Source organism: Athene cunicularia, assembly GCF_003259725.1.
Source record: "Athene cunicularia isolate RWA chromosome 7 unlocalized genomic scaffold, athCun1 chr7_part1, whole genome shotgun sequence".
Taxonomy (NCBI): Eukaryota; Metazoa; Chordata; class Aves; order Strigiformes; family Strigidae; genus Athene; species Athene cunicularia.
The window spans coordinates 30,799,816-30,814,642 of NW_020799107.1; the positions used below are offsets into that span (position 1 = coordinate 30,799,816).

Below are 14,827 nucleotides of genomic sequence, written 5' to 3' on the forward strand. Positions count from 1 at the left end.
GTAAAGAGGACAGGAATACAAATGTTCCTTGACAACTTGTGCTGATAAATACAGTATTTCTCAGTGTATCAACTTATATTTTAGTAAAATTGCATAAATAATTAAATGTTAATTATGCCAGTTCAGACACACAGAAATCAAAGTGAGAATACATAAGATCCTACTGCACTGCTCTTTGGCATATGTGAACTGTTTGGACTCTTGGGGTTTTTTTTCAGGGTAACAAGTTAAAAATTAAGAAATTCAGAGTGATTTACTAATTGCTCTGACAATTAGAAGCTGAATAGCAATTAAAATAAAAAGCCTTAAAAAATGTCAACCATGGGAACAGATGTTTCTCCATAAAATGAGATTTTTTTCATTAAACTGTAGCCACTTAAACTTTGATGACTCGAGTATCTGCTTAAGAAATTGTTCTGTTTTTCTTTTTGCACTAATTTTCAGACTGTTCATAGAATCTTTGCTGCTATAGACTATCTTCTGTTTTCTGGTCTATTAACTTCCACTTAATATGACTGAAGTGCAACTTTTCACGTAGCAGCAACAAAGTTGCTGTTTTTTAAATATTTATTAGAAACTCATGATTTTGTTGCTGGTAAATGAATAGAAGTACAATTTAACTGCCATGATTTTATCCATGACATAACCACTCTTAAAATGATAATCACAGTGAAGTGATCAACAGTTTTATCTTCCTTGGTACTGCAGTACCAATACAAATAGAGATTCCACAGAAGCACCCATATGCTTAAAAGTTACATATCTATGGTGATATTTTGCTATTCAGTTAAGTATTGATTCTCTTCTCCCACCCAATGATGAAATAGCTGTCATAAGTAGTTTAGATTTTCTTCCATATGTTCTTAGTCATTTAAACATTTGACTAGACACATCACAAACTGATATGAATCAGGTACACAAAACTGTTTTTAAAGCTCCAGTTAGAGTATCCGAATGTATTACGTGCTCTGTTACGATACAATTAGCAACATGAATCACTGCTTTGATCCACACTTTGTACTCAAATTTCTGAAGCGCAGTTATAAAATTGTTAATTAATTGGCATAAATCAGCATTATTGACACACTTGATAAAAGTTTTGACATGATACACAAGATGAGTTTATGATATAAGTAGAAGTTCATAAAACTAGTAAGTGGAAATTGAGGGTATTAAAATTATTTTATGACTTGATGCATTTTAGAGCATTCATCTTCTGTAGCTTTCACAGTTTTAGAATAAGAACCTTAAAGATGCCTGCTTAATGTAGTTACAAATTATGAGACTCTACAGCAATGAAGAATAGCTTACATTAGAGGGAAATCAGATGTTTCCAGTTTATAATCACAACAGTAAGATTTGAAATGTAAAGAACATTCCCATCATTATAGCCAAGATCACATAGAACTTAGAAGATATCTAATATTTGCATTAAGATGTTAAAAAGCAATACTTTACATTTTGCTTTACATAATCTTAAAAATATGCAGCCTCTATTTAAAACAAACTTCAGTATGCTCTATATTACTGCAGTCAGACAACCTGCCAACATGAACATAAAGGTTCCATGCTGTCAAAGCATAAGAAACAGATCTTCAGCTACATTGAAGGGACAAATACGTATTTTTGTTTCACGTATTTTGACTGCAAGAAGACAGACTTCTTGTTCTCTGAAGTTCAATTAGTCATTTCCTCTCAACTGGTAGTTACCCAATCTGAGCTTCATCATTCATATCCCATCTGTTCATATGACACCTTAATAATAGCTCTATGCAAGAATATAAATCAGAGCTATGATACGCAGTTTCATATCCTGTTATAAGCTCAGCCCACATGGTCAAAAGTTTCAGAAAAGCAGGGGAAAAAAAAAAATCATTTCTGATGTCTCAGTTACACTTACTCTCAGCAGCAGAGTCCAACCATGCAAAAAGCACCACAGTCAATGGCAAATTCTTTCAGATTCCTTCCCATTTCAGTTTTTAATGTTTCCCTTATTCATAGTGAATCCTGTGACTAGCATTTGAATCCCTGTCCATTTATCAAGGAAATCTGCTATTTTTTTTCCTAACAGTAAGCATCAGAATCTCATTGGGATGCACTGCACATGCAGCTACAATCTTCCTACTATTCATAACTCTTTTACAGTTGCAGGGTTACCAATGGGCTTTGGACACAGTAGTATCTTTCATAAATAGAAGGGAACCACATAGTCTGGTCTCCACTACGATTTAACAACACTTTCCTTTTGAGATGTTGTATTAGCTCTAAAACAAAACTACAATTTCCATTAAAATGCAAACACAAAGAGCAAAAACAGGAAGCTTTGTCTGAGAATGTATCCTGGTAAGTGAATATGCAGGCAGAGAAAAGAGCGAGAAGCCTACTGTGATTGTTCACCTCAGCTGCCTATAGGTCCAAAATGTTACTGTTGATCCCTACACAAAGGGGAAGAAATGCAAGCACCTGAGGTTATACACAAAACCCATCACTGTGTTTGAAGCTTTCTTCTATATGTGAAGAATCACATCACTTAAGGGACCACACAAAGCTGGATGAGTCAGAACCCCGGAACCAGATATTCACCAGTCAGCACACACTATCAGAACAGCCTTGGTAAAGGTATCAAGCACCAAGCAAAGGTGCACCTACAGATTCTTACTACAGTAAACCCTGGAGAGAAATCAGAAGTTAGCAAAAAATAGGCTAAGGAACTAAGAAAGAAACCCAAAACCTAGCCCTGTGGAAAGCTCTGCTCTGAAAAGTTCTGCCTCTGGAAAGACAGAAAGCATAATTTTTCAAACATCAAAGAGCACAGAAAGAGCTCCTGGTTATGTTGATGTCAGGAAGATTGGAACCAACTTTGCAAAGCAGAAGGAAAAGCAGATCTTCAAAATTTCATGCAGATTAGTTGATTGGAGAAGCAGAAGGAAACTGAGGCTAAGCTCATGTGGCATATGTCTCACAGCCACACGAAAATAGCCTGCATCAGAGAGAGGTTAATACTAAAACAGTTTTATAAAACGAGTTTCAGGGAAGGAAAAATAAATGAAAATAATTTCTATTTTTGTGTGTCTGAGTTACATTCAGGTCACCCCTTTTGAAATGTTAGCAATATTAACCAAGCAAACAATACAATTAAAGGTTCTTATATATCTTTGCAAAGACAAAAAAACTCATTTTGAATATTGCTCCCGCAAGAATACCAATTAACAACACACTAGCATATATATAAGGTCTATATAACCAAGCACCCTACTAAGTCATACAGTCAGTCCTAGAGGTTTCTTGTAACTACAGAAATATTTCGCAATAATATCCTCTCTAAACTAGACAGTTCTGCTTCCTTACACGGAGGACTGAAAGCTGAAAGGGTATAGCAATCCAATACACCTATAGCTTGCTTGAGGGGATAATTAAACTTCTTGGTTAATTTTCAACTGCTATTTATCCAGAAAAAAAATAGTTAGAATTGCAGGTAGCTTTCTCAGAACAAACTCCTTCACTTCTTAAATGCATTTTCCAAGACAAACAGTCAAAGCAGTAGCACTTCATTTCTTAAAACACTGAAAAATTTTGTTACTACTCAAACAAATTAAAGCTGTTTTTGTTAATGCAGTCTTTAGAACATGTTGTACAGAGGAAGCTCGCATCTTTCTTTCACTAGTGTGGGTGTCCTGATATTCTTGGGATTCTCACCTACTCATGTGAGTCAGTTTTATATAACGCTACAACATATAATTTACCTCCTACTCACAAGCCAACACTTTAGCACTAACATCTCAACCAAGGGTTATTTAAGGAATCTGAACTTAGTACATTTTTATATAAAACTGCGCAAGCAACCATTACATTTGTGTGTCAGTAATCACAGCACGCAGTCCTAAAACTAGAACAAAGAGAGCTGACTTCCTTACAAAAATAATCAAGGTTGTTTCACCAGAAATAGAGCCCCAGAAGATTTAAGCTAGATTATACTTGCTCTTGAACTATACTAGGTATTTTAAAAAAACCCTAAATAATAATAAAACAACCCTTAACCTAATGTAAGATGCACTAAATTGCCACATCTTCAGTGTTAATGATTCTCTCAATGGAGAATGGTCATGCTGTTTATGCTTTGCTCCAAAACTCCTCAACATGTAACTAGAAAACACAATCCTTTATTAAGATTTGAAAGCTATGACAGCACATTTGCTAACATATTCTAGTATTTTAGCTTTGACAAAGATAGGTGGAATAACACATACCAAAGTGGTCAAGTTGAAGGTTAAGCTCAGACACTTCAGTAGGTTTTTAGAATATATTAATTGAATGTTAACTGAAAAAAATTCTAGTCAGGATGACACCTAATAGTGATAGTGAAAATTCTTTACCTATTCAGTCACTGGCTTCAGAGACAAATTGATTCACCAGCTCACTCAATGCAAGAAAAATTTACTTAGTTAATTAGACCAGTTGGAACAACATCAACTGATTTCAGCTACTCACAATCTAGGCTACAAACCTGAACCTCAGTATTAACTGGCATGACTGAAATACCTGTGATCAACAGTATCTCTTCCTTAGTATGTAGTCTAATGACTTGCAACTAAATTTAGGTACTTATTGTTACTTTTCCCCATAAACTTTGCTTTATGGGAACCTCCCCCTGCAGTGACCTGCATTGCAAGAGCTGCAGAACTACTCTCTTCATGTTTTCTTCCTTTGAAGTTAGTTGAATCAGGCAACAGGGAAAAGAATTACCTAGAAAAATGTCTTATCACCAGTCTCTCCATTTTTAATGGTTCCTAGATTCAATGTCTTTTACCTCCAGCACTCCAAGCTCTCAAAACCAGTGTTTAGTTTTCCTCTATACTTGGTTCCTTCTCCATACCAATACTTCAAAACAACCAGCCATTCAACAGTTGACAGAATATCCCACTTCTTTTCTGATATATATATATATATATCTATATATATATATATATCTATATATATCCTGAACTAAGCAATTCTGCCTATCTTTTCTATGTTGATTTATCTCCTCCACTCTAATCTGTCCCCCCTTCAACACAATACAAAGACTTATCAAGCATGTGGATTTAAATTGTTTACCCAGATACCTCTGAGGTAGTCTTCTGCCTGTGTTCTTCCTTTACTTCCAACTTCCATTAAGTCAGTCAGAACTTGACTCATACTTCAAGATCTTACTTTTTCTCACTTGCATTAAAGCAGTTTGTCTCACATACTCAAAACCGATCACTTTCATTCTGCCCTCTCCCTGATGCTTAAACACACCGATTTTTCATTGTGGATTCTCCTGCTGCAAACCTTCATTGCACACAGCTAACACCAAACTCATTTGCCCTCTCTCCATCACTACTGACAATATGTTACCTTCACTTGTAGTCTTTATATCTCACTTGGTTCTTCTCTTCCATTCTAACAAATTGTGCCCTGCATTTCTAAAAATCTGTATCTCCTTCTCTATTCCTGCTGCTAAAAATCCACATTTAATCCCAGGTAATTTCTCAGATTACCACCATTGCTTTTTTCTGTTCTTAAATCTTTTTTTTAACCCCACCCAGCTCCTCTCCTGAATGACATTCTGTGTTCACTTACTGACAATGCATTTTTTGTCCCATTTGAATTGCTTCCCAGTTCCTCCAGCATCACTTCCAAACAAGCCTCCCTGGCCATGAAAGCTCTGCAGAATTTGGCTCAATCTCTCATTCATACTTCCTGCATCTGAACCTCAGTCTGTGAGCTAGCATCTTCATGTAATCATCTCTTTCTCTCTCCCCATCCCCCTTTGGCACTTCTCAGATGTGAAATGTACTCTGAAACATTACAAACCAACATCTTTAAAAAAAGAAACCTTTCTTTAAAAACACAGTACTCATAGAGCTACTTTATATTTAAATGCTGAAATGTATTAACTTAACTGTTTGATACTCTACATATTCATTCAATAGCCATTCCATTTTTTTTCCCCCAAGGATTACTTTTCAGCTGTGTATTCCAAGACTGGGAACAACTGCTCATCTATTATTATGCAAGGTTTATGGACTCAAGATTTATCACAAAATTATAATAATTTCATGTATCTAAAATGAGTTGCTGAATATGTTGGAATAAAATATTTCTTTCTTACTCTAGCAAGAGACTTATGCCTTGTTTCAAAGTTCTAACACTACCTAACCATGATCTACTGAGACTAGTGACAGAAATCACATTAAAAAATTACAATTATTTTTATTCCCAGTTCTCTCTGATCTGAAGATCCACAAATAACAGAGACACTTGTTGATAGAACTTGATGCTGCAAGTCACCAAGTAAAAAGTCAAATGAAAATGAAACATTCATAGAAATATTCCTAGACAAGGATAAAAAAAAAGTGAAAGAATTTCATTTTCTAACATGCAAATTTAATTAATTTGAAATCTATCAAAGTCAGTGGGACAAAACCAGAGAGAATAAGTAGATCTTCCGAAAGAAACTATGATTAATTTCATCTTGTCTGTATTTTATTTTCATGCTAAACTCTTAACTCTGTCATAAGATCAAATCAGTCACAAGTTTCATAACGACAATTCAAATTATCTCCAGTCTCACAACAACAGTGGTGCTACAAAATTTGGAGTCATTAAAGACCATTATGTTTGGTACTTACACCAGTTTTATATCCTTACCTGCAGCATATAAGAATGATAGATAGTCATTGTTATGTGCTTACAAAGAGTCAGAATGCTCACTAAGATTTCCAGCAACTTATTCAGAAAAAAATAGCCCAATATGAAGAAAAATTCTTATAAATGTTCTCTGCACATGCTGATAGTTATCACTATCGATACTCAGTACTTAACCTTATAATATTATCAGTATAAACACTCATAATAAACTGATAATTATCAAATAGCTATAGCTCCATAAAAGATGAACTCTCCATGTCAACCATTTCTGTTACATTTTTCTTTAGAAATTAATGGTTAACGTTTTCACTGCCTAAATGAAGTTGTATGCTACTTACTTAAATTAAGCTAAGACATTAAGTTAACTAATAGACTGTGTTGTGAAGACTTACAACAAAGATGAAAACAGTAAAGCGAAATTCAACTGAAAATAACAGTGCTGCATTTCCCAGAAGAGAAATACTGAGACATAATACTGGGGGAAAACACAAGAGTAGCCTGTTAAATATTTTTGGTAAGTGCTCCTTTAAACCATGTAGCTGATTATTAAAAAAAAAAAAAGAGATGACTTTAGAAAATGGTAAAAAGCATTTAGTCTTGCATTTAATCACAACAAAGACTTGCAGCAACCTATGACCTTTCAAACAAATGACAGAAAAATTAGACATAGACAGTAACAGATCTAGGCTTAGTGTTTCAAAATGAAAATGAAAGAAAATCTATTTTCTTCTCTGAAATGTTCTTAATAATAGCTACTATCAAAGACAAGAAACTGAAGAAAAGAAATACACTGAAAAAGCAAATCAATCTGTAACCATGGATCAAAAATAGTAAAGATAAAAGCAAAGTAAAAAGATTTATTAACTTAGAAAGGCAATACAAGACAGAAAGCAACACTGGCATTATACAGAAGGAGAAAGAAAGATTAATAAACAACATAAAAACCAGAACCAAACTCTGTAAAAGTGACAAAAATAAGAGTGAAAGGGAAAAATAGTTAAACAAAAGTGTAAGAGAAAAGGATCTACTGTTCTAGCACAAACTAAAATGTGCATGGAAGCAAATGTAGACAGAACATATTTTCTCTTATTACATCAGCTTCCAAAAGGTAGAAATATAACTCCCTTAGACACCCAAGTAGAAACGATACCTTTCATACTACACAACAGATAATACAGAAGAATTCACCTGATTTAGACTATCTAGTTCAGAGCCTAGAAAAAGCTTAAAAAATTCTATTAAGAGACACATTTCCACCCCTCCCCTACCCCAGCCCAATGCACTGGACATGCAGACTATAGGGTCGTTTTATTATGTTCAGGCAGGCTGCATGAGATACAACAAAGCAGATGCAGAATAAGGACTTCTGAAAATTTGAGACATTTTCAATTTCAAGAGAAAAAAAAAAAGGTAGTCTACTGTGATGCATGGATATCTAGACTCAGTTTCTGTGCATTCTCACCACTCTTTCCTACTACCATCCTAGAAAGTTAAAGAAATTTCTATACAAATTTGCCTGAGATTTTAAATATGACTTTTACCAAAAATTCCTGGCCCTACAAAGGGCTATAGTGTGCCTAGGAATTCTAAGCATTTCTATTTGCTTCCTGCTCAAGAGCTATAATTTCTATGATTCAATTACTACAGCCTTAGCAGACTGTACACCCTCTACCTATCCAGTGAGGAACTGGAGCTAGAACCTTCTAGCTGTGTTCATAAGCTCTGAGAAAATTTTGATTTGAGCCTCTGTTTTTCTGGTCTGCTTTGAAGGTGGGAGGGGGTGAATTAATTTCTATGAAGACTGATCAAGTCATTGAACTAAAAATCTGGTTTAATTAACAAAGAATAAACTATGTGTTTCTCCTGTGTAGCTTGCCAGAGATCAGAGACACAGTGTGTGGAGAAAAAAAATATACTGCTTTGAAAAGCAGGTAACTAACTTGTTATAATAGGGGGACACTCACACTCCATTCTTTAATGAGCTTACTATCATAATGATTTTCTGTAGCCTACTATCCAAAACATTAAATGCTATACAATTTTTTCTTACTCTAGAAAATGACTGCCCAACAAAACAAATAACCCTTTCATTCAAACTGATAGCTCTTAATGCCACATATGAACTCTGCATTGTTACTCTCATCATTCATGTTACTGCCATCCATTGTCATTTACCTCTTTTTTACTGTGTCTATACTCAATAAACAACATTAAGTCAGCATGTATGAGAAACTAAAAATCACATGCTCCAGAACATATAAATATCAGTTAATGTGTTATCTTTAACATTTATGAAGGTACCATTAAAAAAGCAAAAATTATCAATAAATCAACACTGGAATGAAATACAGATCCTGGTAAATGTACAAATAAGCATTTCAATCTTATTTTTTTTTCCCCTAGAAAACAGAAGTTACAATACTTAGTTAATACTCTTGAACCTTATGTAAAAAAGTAAGAAGAAAACATAGTATGAAACTAGATTACCCCAGTAAAATAGTTTGAGCATATAATTATAATGGAAAAGATCATTAAATGCGTGGTAGATATGTCCAAGTCCTCTTTCGCATCCACAAGATGCAAGACAGCTTAAACAAATTGTTCTGCCAACATTTCTAGGAAAAAAGATATCCATGTGTCGGAAGGCATCTTTTTCAGACACCATCAACAAGAGAAGAAATGCTAAATACCAATGTTTGCAAATCACATGCTGACAGTTGTTATTATAAAACTTGATAAAGCATTTAGTGATATGGTCTACATGTTACCCAGTAGCAAGCAACCTAACTTTCAAACAATAGCATGCTTCTGACTTTTACAGTATATTCAGGTGAAAAAAAGACAGACATTGCACATTTCTATAAAGAGAGGATATAAAATAATACATGGAAGAAAGATACTGTGACTTTCCAAGTACTCTGTGAACAGCAACAGTAAATGCCATTAATATCCAGAAAGAGATGTGGGCTCAAAAGAGATTGAATACAATCCTTATGAGTACAATCAAGTCATTTGCCCATATATCTCTGCATCTTGGATATTTTGCCCAAATTTATATCACTTTTTCTAGAGTACTGCACTTTGACAGTGCCCAGTCCTCTTCACTAACACCTGATCATTGGCTGATGACTTCTCGATATTGTTTAGACCTTCATTCTCAAGTCAGCCTCCTCCTGCATACTTCATAGATTTTACATGGGAGAATAAAATAGGCCTGAAAATTACACCCTGAGCTCAGATCAACTAAACCCAACAAGCAAGATGAAATCTTTACTTTAAGGTTTTCAGTTTATGCCTCTTCACTTGCAATATGGTTACCCTGAGCTCTTTGGAAATGGGGATTTGTCCACATCAGCCCAAACTCTGACTAATAACCAGCAAAGAGCAGAGAGAATTGCTCACCTCCACCTCCCAACAGTGTACACACAACTGACCCTAATAACCCTAAATATTTCCTAAACCCATTGATAAGAGTCTATGTTCCTGGAAAGGACAAGTTTCTTGCTTTCTATTTAAGAGACAGTTTAAAGCACATATAAATAAATACATATTTGATGCTGTTTTTAAAAGTAACTTACACTTTTCCTGGAAGAAAAGCATAAAAATAGTTTTCAGGGACAGAATTTGTGTACACCCATCTTTGCTGCACATTAATGTTTGAGGTTATAAATAAAGACCAAACATTGTTTTCATCCCTAGATACCTATTCCCAAGTGCACTTCTGAAGAATAATCTCTAGTAAGGAATAAGCAGCCATGCATTTATTTACCTTTAAGGCATGTCTGTAAGCTAAAAGGTTATCTTAGCATATGTTGAATTATAGACTGTCTTGTTGGCTCTAGAATTACTATTTCCTAGAAAAGTGTTGGGCAGTCTCTGTTAGCCTAAATGATGCCTTTGGAGCATCTACTGAAAACGCCTTTGATTTATTTACTAATGAATCAAAAGCACAAATCACAACAGTGTATTTATTTTATGCTCTGGGAAAAGACAATGGAATTAATATCTTACTCCCAGCCCCTTCCATGCAAGAAATAGAAGTTTGTTCTAATAAGTCCCTTTTCATGCTGGGTGCTTGTCTAACCTTAGATAATAATAATTGAATCTCTTCAGCCAACAATAGAGCACTTGCTCTTAGACCAGTTTCCTGCCACTACAGCAAAGCATGGATTAAGTGATGACTGCAAAGGGAGTCCATAGCCTGAGGGAGAGAAGAAAGAAGAGTTGAGATGCACATACTGCTTACTTCAAGTCCTATGTTTATATATTTTTAAAACTAGAAAAGACACTTTTATGGAAAAGTACCAGACCCTGCTAAAATATACCACTGGGAACACTGAAAGAAGAATTAAATCATTACAGACTACACAAAAGGGAAAGACTTGGGTGAGCCAAGGGCTGACAAACTAATAAGAAAATTCAGCTACAAGCAGCAGAGGCTCTTGTTCTCTGTTTTGGGACAGAAAGAAAATTACATCTGCCTGAGCAAGGGACAGATTTTAAAAAATAGTCCTCAGGAAAGTTTGACTTAATACATTTTACTTTATATAGAGGCTGGTTGAGAGTGTGCACACAATTCCTCAGTTTGACCCAGCTAACATACAGAATCTGCTACGCCAAGGAATGAGATTTCTTGCAATCATGATGAAAATACTTTCATACATGTGCCACAGTAAAACTACCAGTGCCATCTAACTCAGCAGTCTTTTGTTAATGAAAGGTTTCAAGAAAGCAACACAAAGCGCCCATAGCCCTAATGAAAATAATGTAATCCCCTCCTTGTCAGAGTCATTAGCCTAGGTATTCCAAACCCTTTTAGGTACTTATCACAGGCAATTGTTACTTCTCAAACAAAAAGAAATATATGATTAAAATTTATCTAGTCCTACAGTTAATCTGCTTCCTGAGGAACCTCTATATTATATAATAGGCTGCAGAAGATGATGCTACTTTCAAATACATCCACTAGCCTATACTAATTAACATGAAAGAAACTATACACATTTAATATCTTCTGTTATTTCCCTATTTGTATATACAAATGCACCTCAATTGATTACTATACAAATGTTGTTTCCCCTTACCAGACTCAGATCAACTGAGATATGGTAGCCAAGGGCTATTAAATTCAAGTCTAATGTAGACTTTGTTGTCTATTCTATCTAAGTCTTAGTGATCCATTAAAACCGTATGCATTCCTTCTCACAGTCACACTGTGCAGCAGGAAAGTGCCTGAGGTGACCAATAGTCACAAAGAAGTTAATGTCAATAAAGCATAAAGATTTTTAAATCTCAGGCTTGCAAATTAATGGCTGGGCTCATCTTTCTACTCTGCTACCTAGTCTGGCAGCATAAAATAGATGGCTTGCTCTGTTCCCTGAATACAGCAATGCTATAATTGCTTAAAGCTTTTTGCCAGATGAATAGAATTAAAGTGAAAAAACTCAGAGGAAATTTTAATTGATTGGAAGTTCCATATAATGACAAGAACTGATGACAAACACTTCCTTTCCAATTTTTCACCTTTAGAGAGATATGCACGTTTCTTTTCTCCTGTAAAATATCACAAACGTTAGCAAGAAACCCTCTTAGACCCTAAGCTTCTTGTTCTGAGCAACATGATGAAATGATCAGAAACTAACTACATCCTTCTTTAAAGCCTAATCTAACATAATTTCATTTGTGTCAGAACTCTAAAATGTCATTAATTTCCAAAAGAACATCCCATAGCTTCACGGCTTTAGGCTGCAACTGCCTAATTTTTAAAAAATTTATAAATGTGGAGATAGCATTCCCCTTCCCTCTTCTTTGCCCCTGTAACTCAGTAATGGGCTCCTACTCAGCAAAATATTTCCAGTCTCTGCTGCATAAACTATTTTTCTGATATATCAGGTAATTGTTGAATGTCAACTCTATCAGTTGCTGCACTTGCTAACTGAGCACTCTGCAAGGCTTCTTCTGCTCTGCTGTTGCAGCTCAGTGAGCTCCAGAACACCCTGATTACATGCCAAAATTGTACCAAGTTTAAAATAGAATGCCACACAGATGCATCAAGATCTGTTAGTCATTCTCTTAACAGCTCTACCACGCCATTAAGAACTAAAGAAACAAATGTGAATTAACTTATTTTAAGAATTCTCTATTACCATGACAAAAAGGATAGTCCTACTGATATCAACCTCCTCTTACATAAGGAGATCTTTGATACTACAATCTTCTTTTGCATAATGCAGTATTGAACATTTCTTCATTCTCCGGGGAAAAAACAAAACAACCCCTCATTTTAAACCACATTATCTTACAGTTTACAAAAGGTTTCTGTAATATAACTCACCTAAGAGCTGCTAGTGTTGCATAGCCTTTGTAAAAATGCATTTATGCTTACCTAAAATAATTATTTTTAACATATTATACAATAAGAATTTTACCTGCCACTTCTCTGAAGTGCAAATATGATGCCTTTCTCCTGAAAAGGGAGCAGTTTCTTTCTCAGTCTTTCAGGTAGAAAGGACAGCTTATCATCAACATTTTCTGAATAAGAAGATTCAAGTGTAGGTGTTTCCTGGAATGTACTAGCCATGTTGAACCTAAGGGAAACAAAACAAAACAAAAAGATGTCTTTCTTAAAAGACAGGTCTGCAATCTATTACAGAATAAAGCTTCATGGAACAATGATAATCATTGTGTCTTGAAATATTCAGTATCCACAACTTTTCTCAAGTCTTAAAAATTCTCTCTAGAAAGCATAAAATAATGCAGATGATAGAGGAAGAGCCAATACTGAATACCAATAAAATGTTCTAACTACTCCAGCACGAAGAGGTCAGCATGTATCATTTCCTCAATGCTATGAAATAGCTATTTGAGAAAGTTGCCTATTTGTGGATGAAAGTTGTTGCCCATTTAAATAGAGCCTACCTATAGGCATTGAAATACAACTTTTCTAGGAAATATTTTTCAGAAAAGTTACAGGCAAAAAAAGGTTATTTAACCTTCCGATGACAGAAATAACAGTACTCTAAAATTTTTAATCCTAAAATCAAATAATGAAAAAAAGAGCAAAATATGTCCAGTTTGTGGAAAAGAAAAAAAGAAACAAACCAAAAAGAGTAAGGAGTTTCATTCCCCTCACAAAAAACCAACCTTAAACCACAGAATTAATCAATGAAAATTCTCATACTGTGCTTCAGACTAAAACCTGGATCCTTCATTCATTTTTGTCGAAGGGGACAGAGAAGAAATACTAGCTTTTGATTTCTTATAACTTCAATAGACCTTAAACAAACAAACTGTTCAAAAGCTCAGCAGCAGTGCACTAACTAAACACGGGGAAAGGAACAAACCTTTACAACAAAACATTACCTAATTATTTTGGATTGATGGCTTGCATGAGAAGCACGATTACCTTAATGATCATATGAACAAAGAATATCAGCCAAACTATGCTTCCTGCATTGTTAACAGTAGACATTGTACCACCAGGTTTGACAGTAAAATTCTGAACGCACTGCACTCAGATTTTTTGATACTGACATATTTCTGAAGTGACTTGGAAGAAATCAGATGGGCTTTGGTGGGATGAACCATTATATTCACAAAAAGAAATGTGCTGAGCTAAATAGTCATTCACTTCAAGGATCTGAAGGATTGAGTAACCTGTTTCTTCACACTGAGTGGTTACAAACTAAGATAGATCTAGAGACAATGCAAGTGATTAATGAACATCATAAAGCACAATCCTGCAAAACAGAGTTTGTAACAGTTTCTTTCTATTGTCATGGAGTACAGGTGAGGAGGTAAAACAAATAGATTGATTCAGATGAAATTGTATGCCACAGTGAAAGAAGAGCACCTTTGTATTCCTAAAGAATTCCGTTTATGAAATTTTAGCTACAAAGCTTGATGTACACTCTCCCAGCTGAAATGACGTTCCCTCCAGCGAAGAGCTCTAACTGCACTGTATCTATCTATAGTCCAAGTTGAAAGAGCCTGGGCTTTTGCTCTAGTGCACTACAGAAACGTATTTTAACACCCCATCTTCCACAGGTCTACGTTAGACCAAAGTGCAAATTCCTTCCACTGGGCCGGGAGGGGGGGTTCCTACTGGAAGTTTCCCACGGCCGTGGGAAGTCCCCGGCCCCGAGCCCCTCTCCAT

At 35.2% G+C, this 14,827-nt stretch overlaps 1 protein-coding gene across 12 annotated transcripts in view; it reads right to left on the minus strand.

Annotated features, from left to right (window-relative positions):
* The window catches only part of ZRANB3 (zinc finger RANBP2-type containing 3), a 52,762-nt gene that overhangs the window by 32,883 nt on the left and 5,052 nt on the right, over positions 1–14,827 (minus strand). For all 12 annotated transcript variants that reach the window (XM_026852252.1, XM_026852257.1, XM_026852261.1 and 9 more), the window contains one exon: positions 13,101–13,259. In XM_026852252.1, coding sequence (XP_026708053.1) covers positions 13,101–13,252 — 152 coding nt within the window. In that variant the 5' untranslated portion in view covers positions 13,253–13,259. The remainder of the gene's footprint in view (positions 1–13,100; positions 13,260–14,827) is intronic.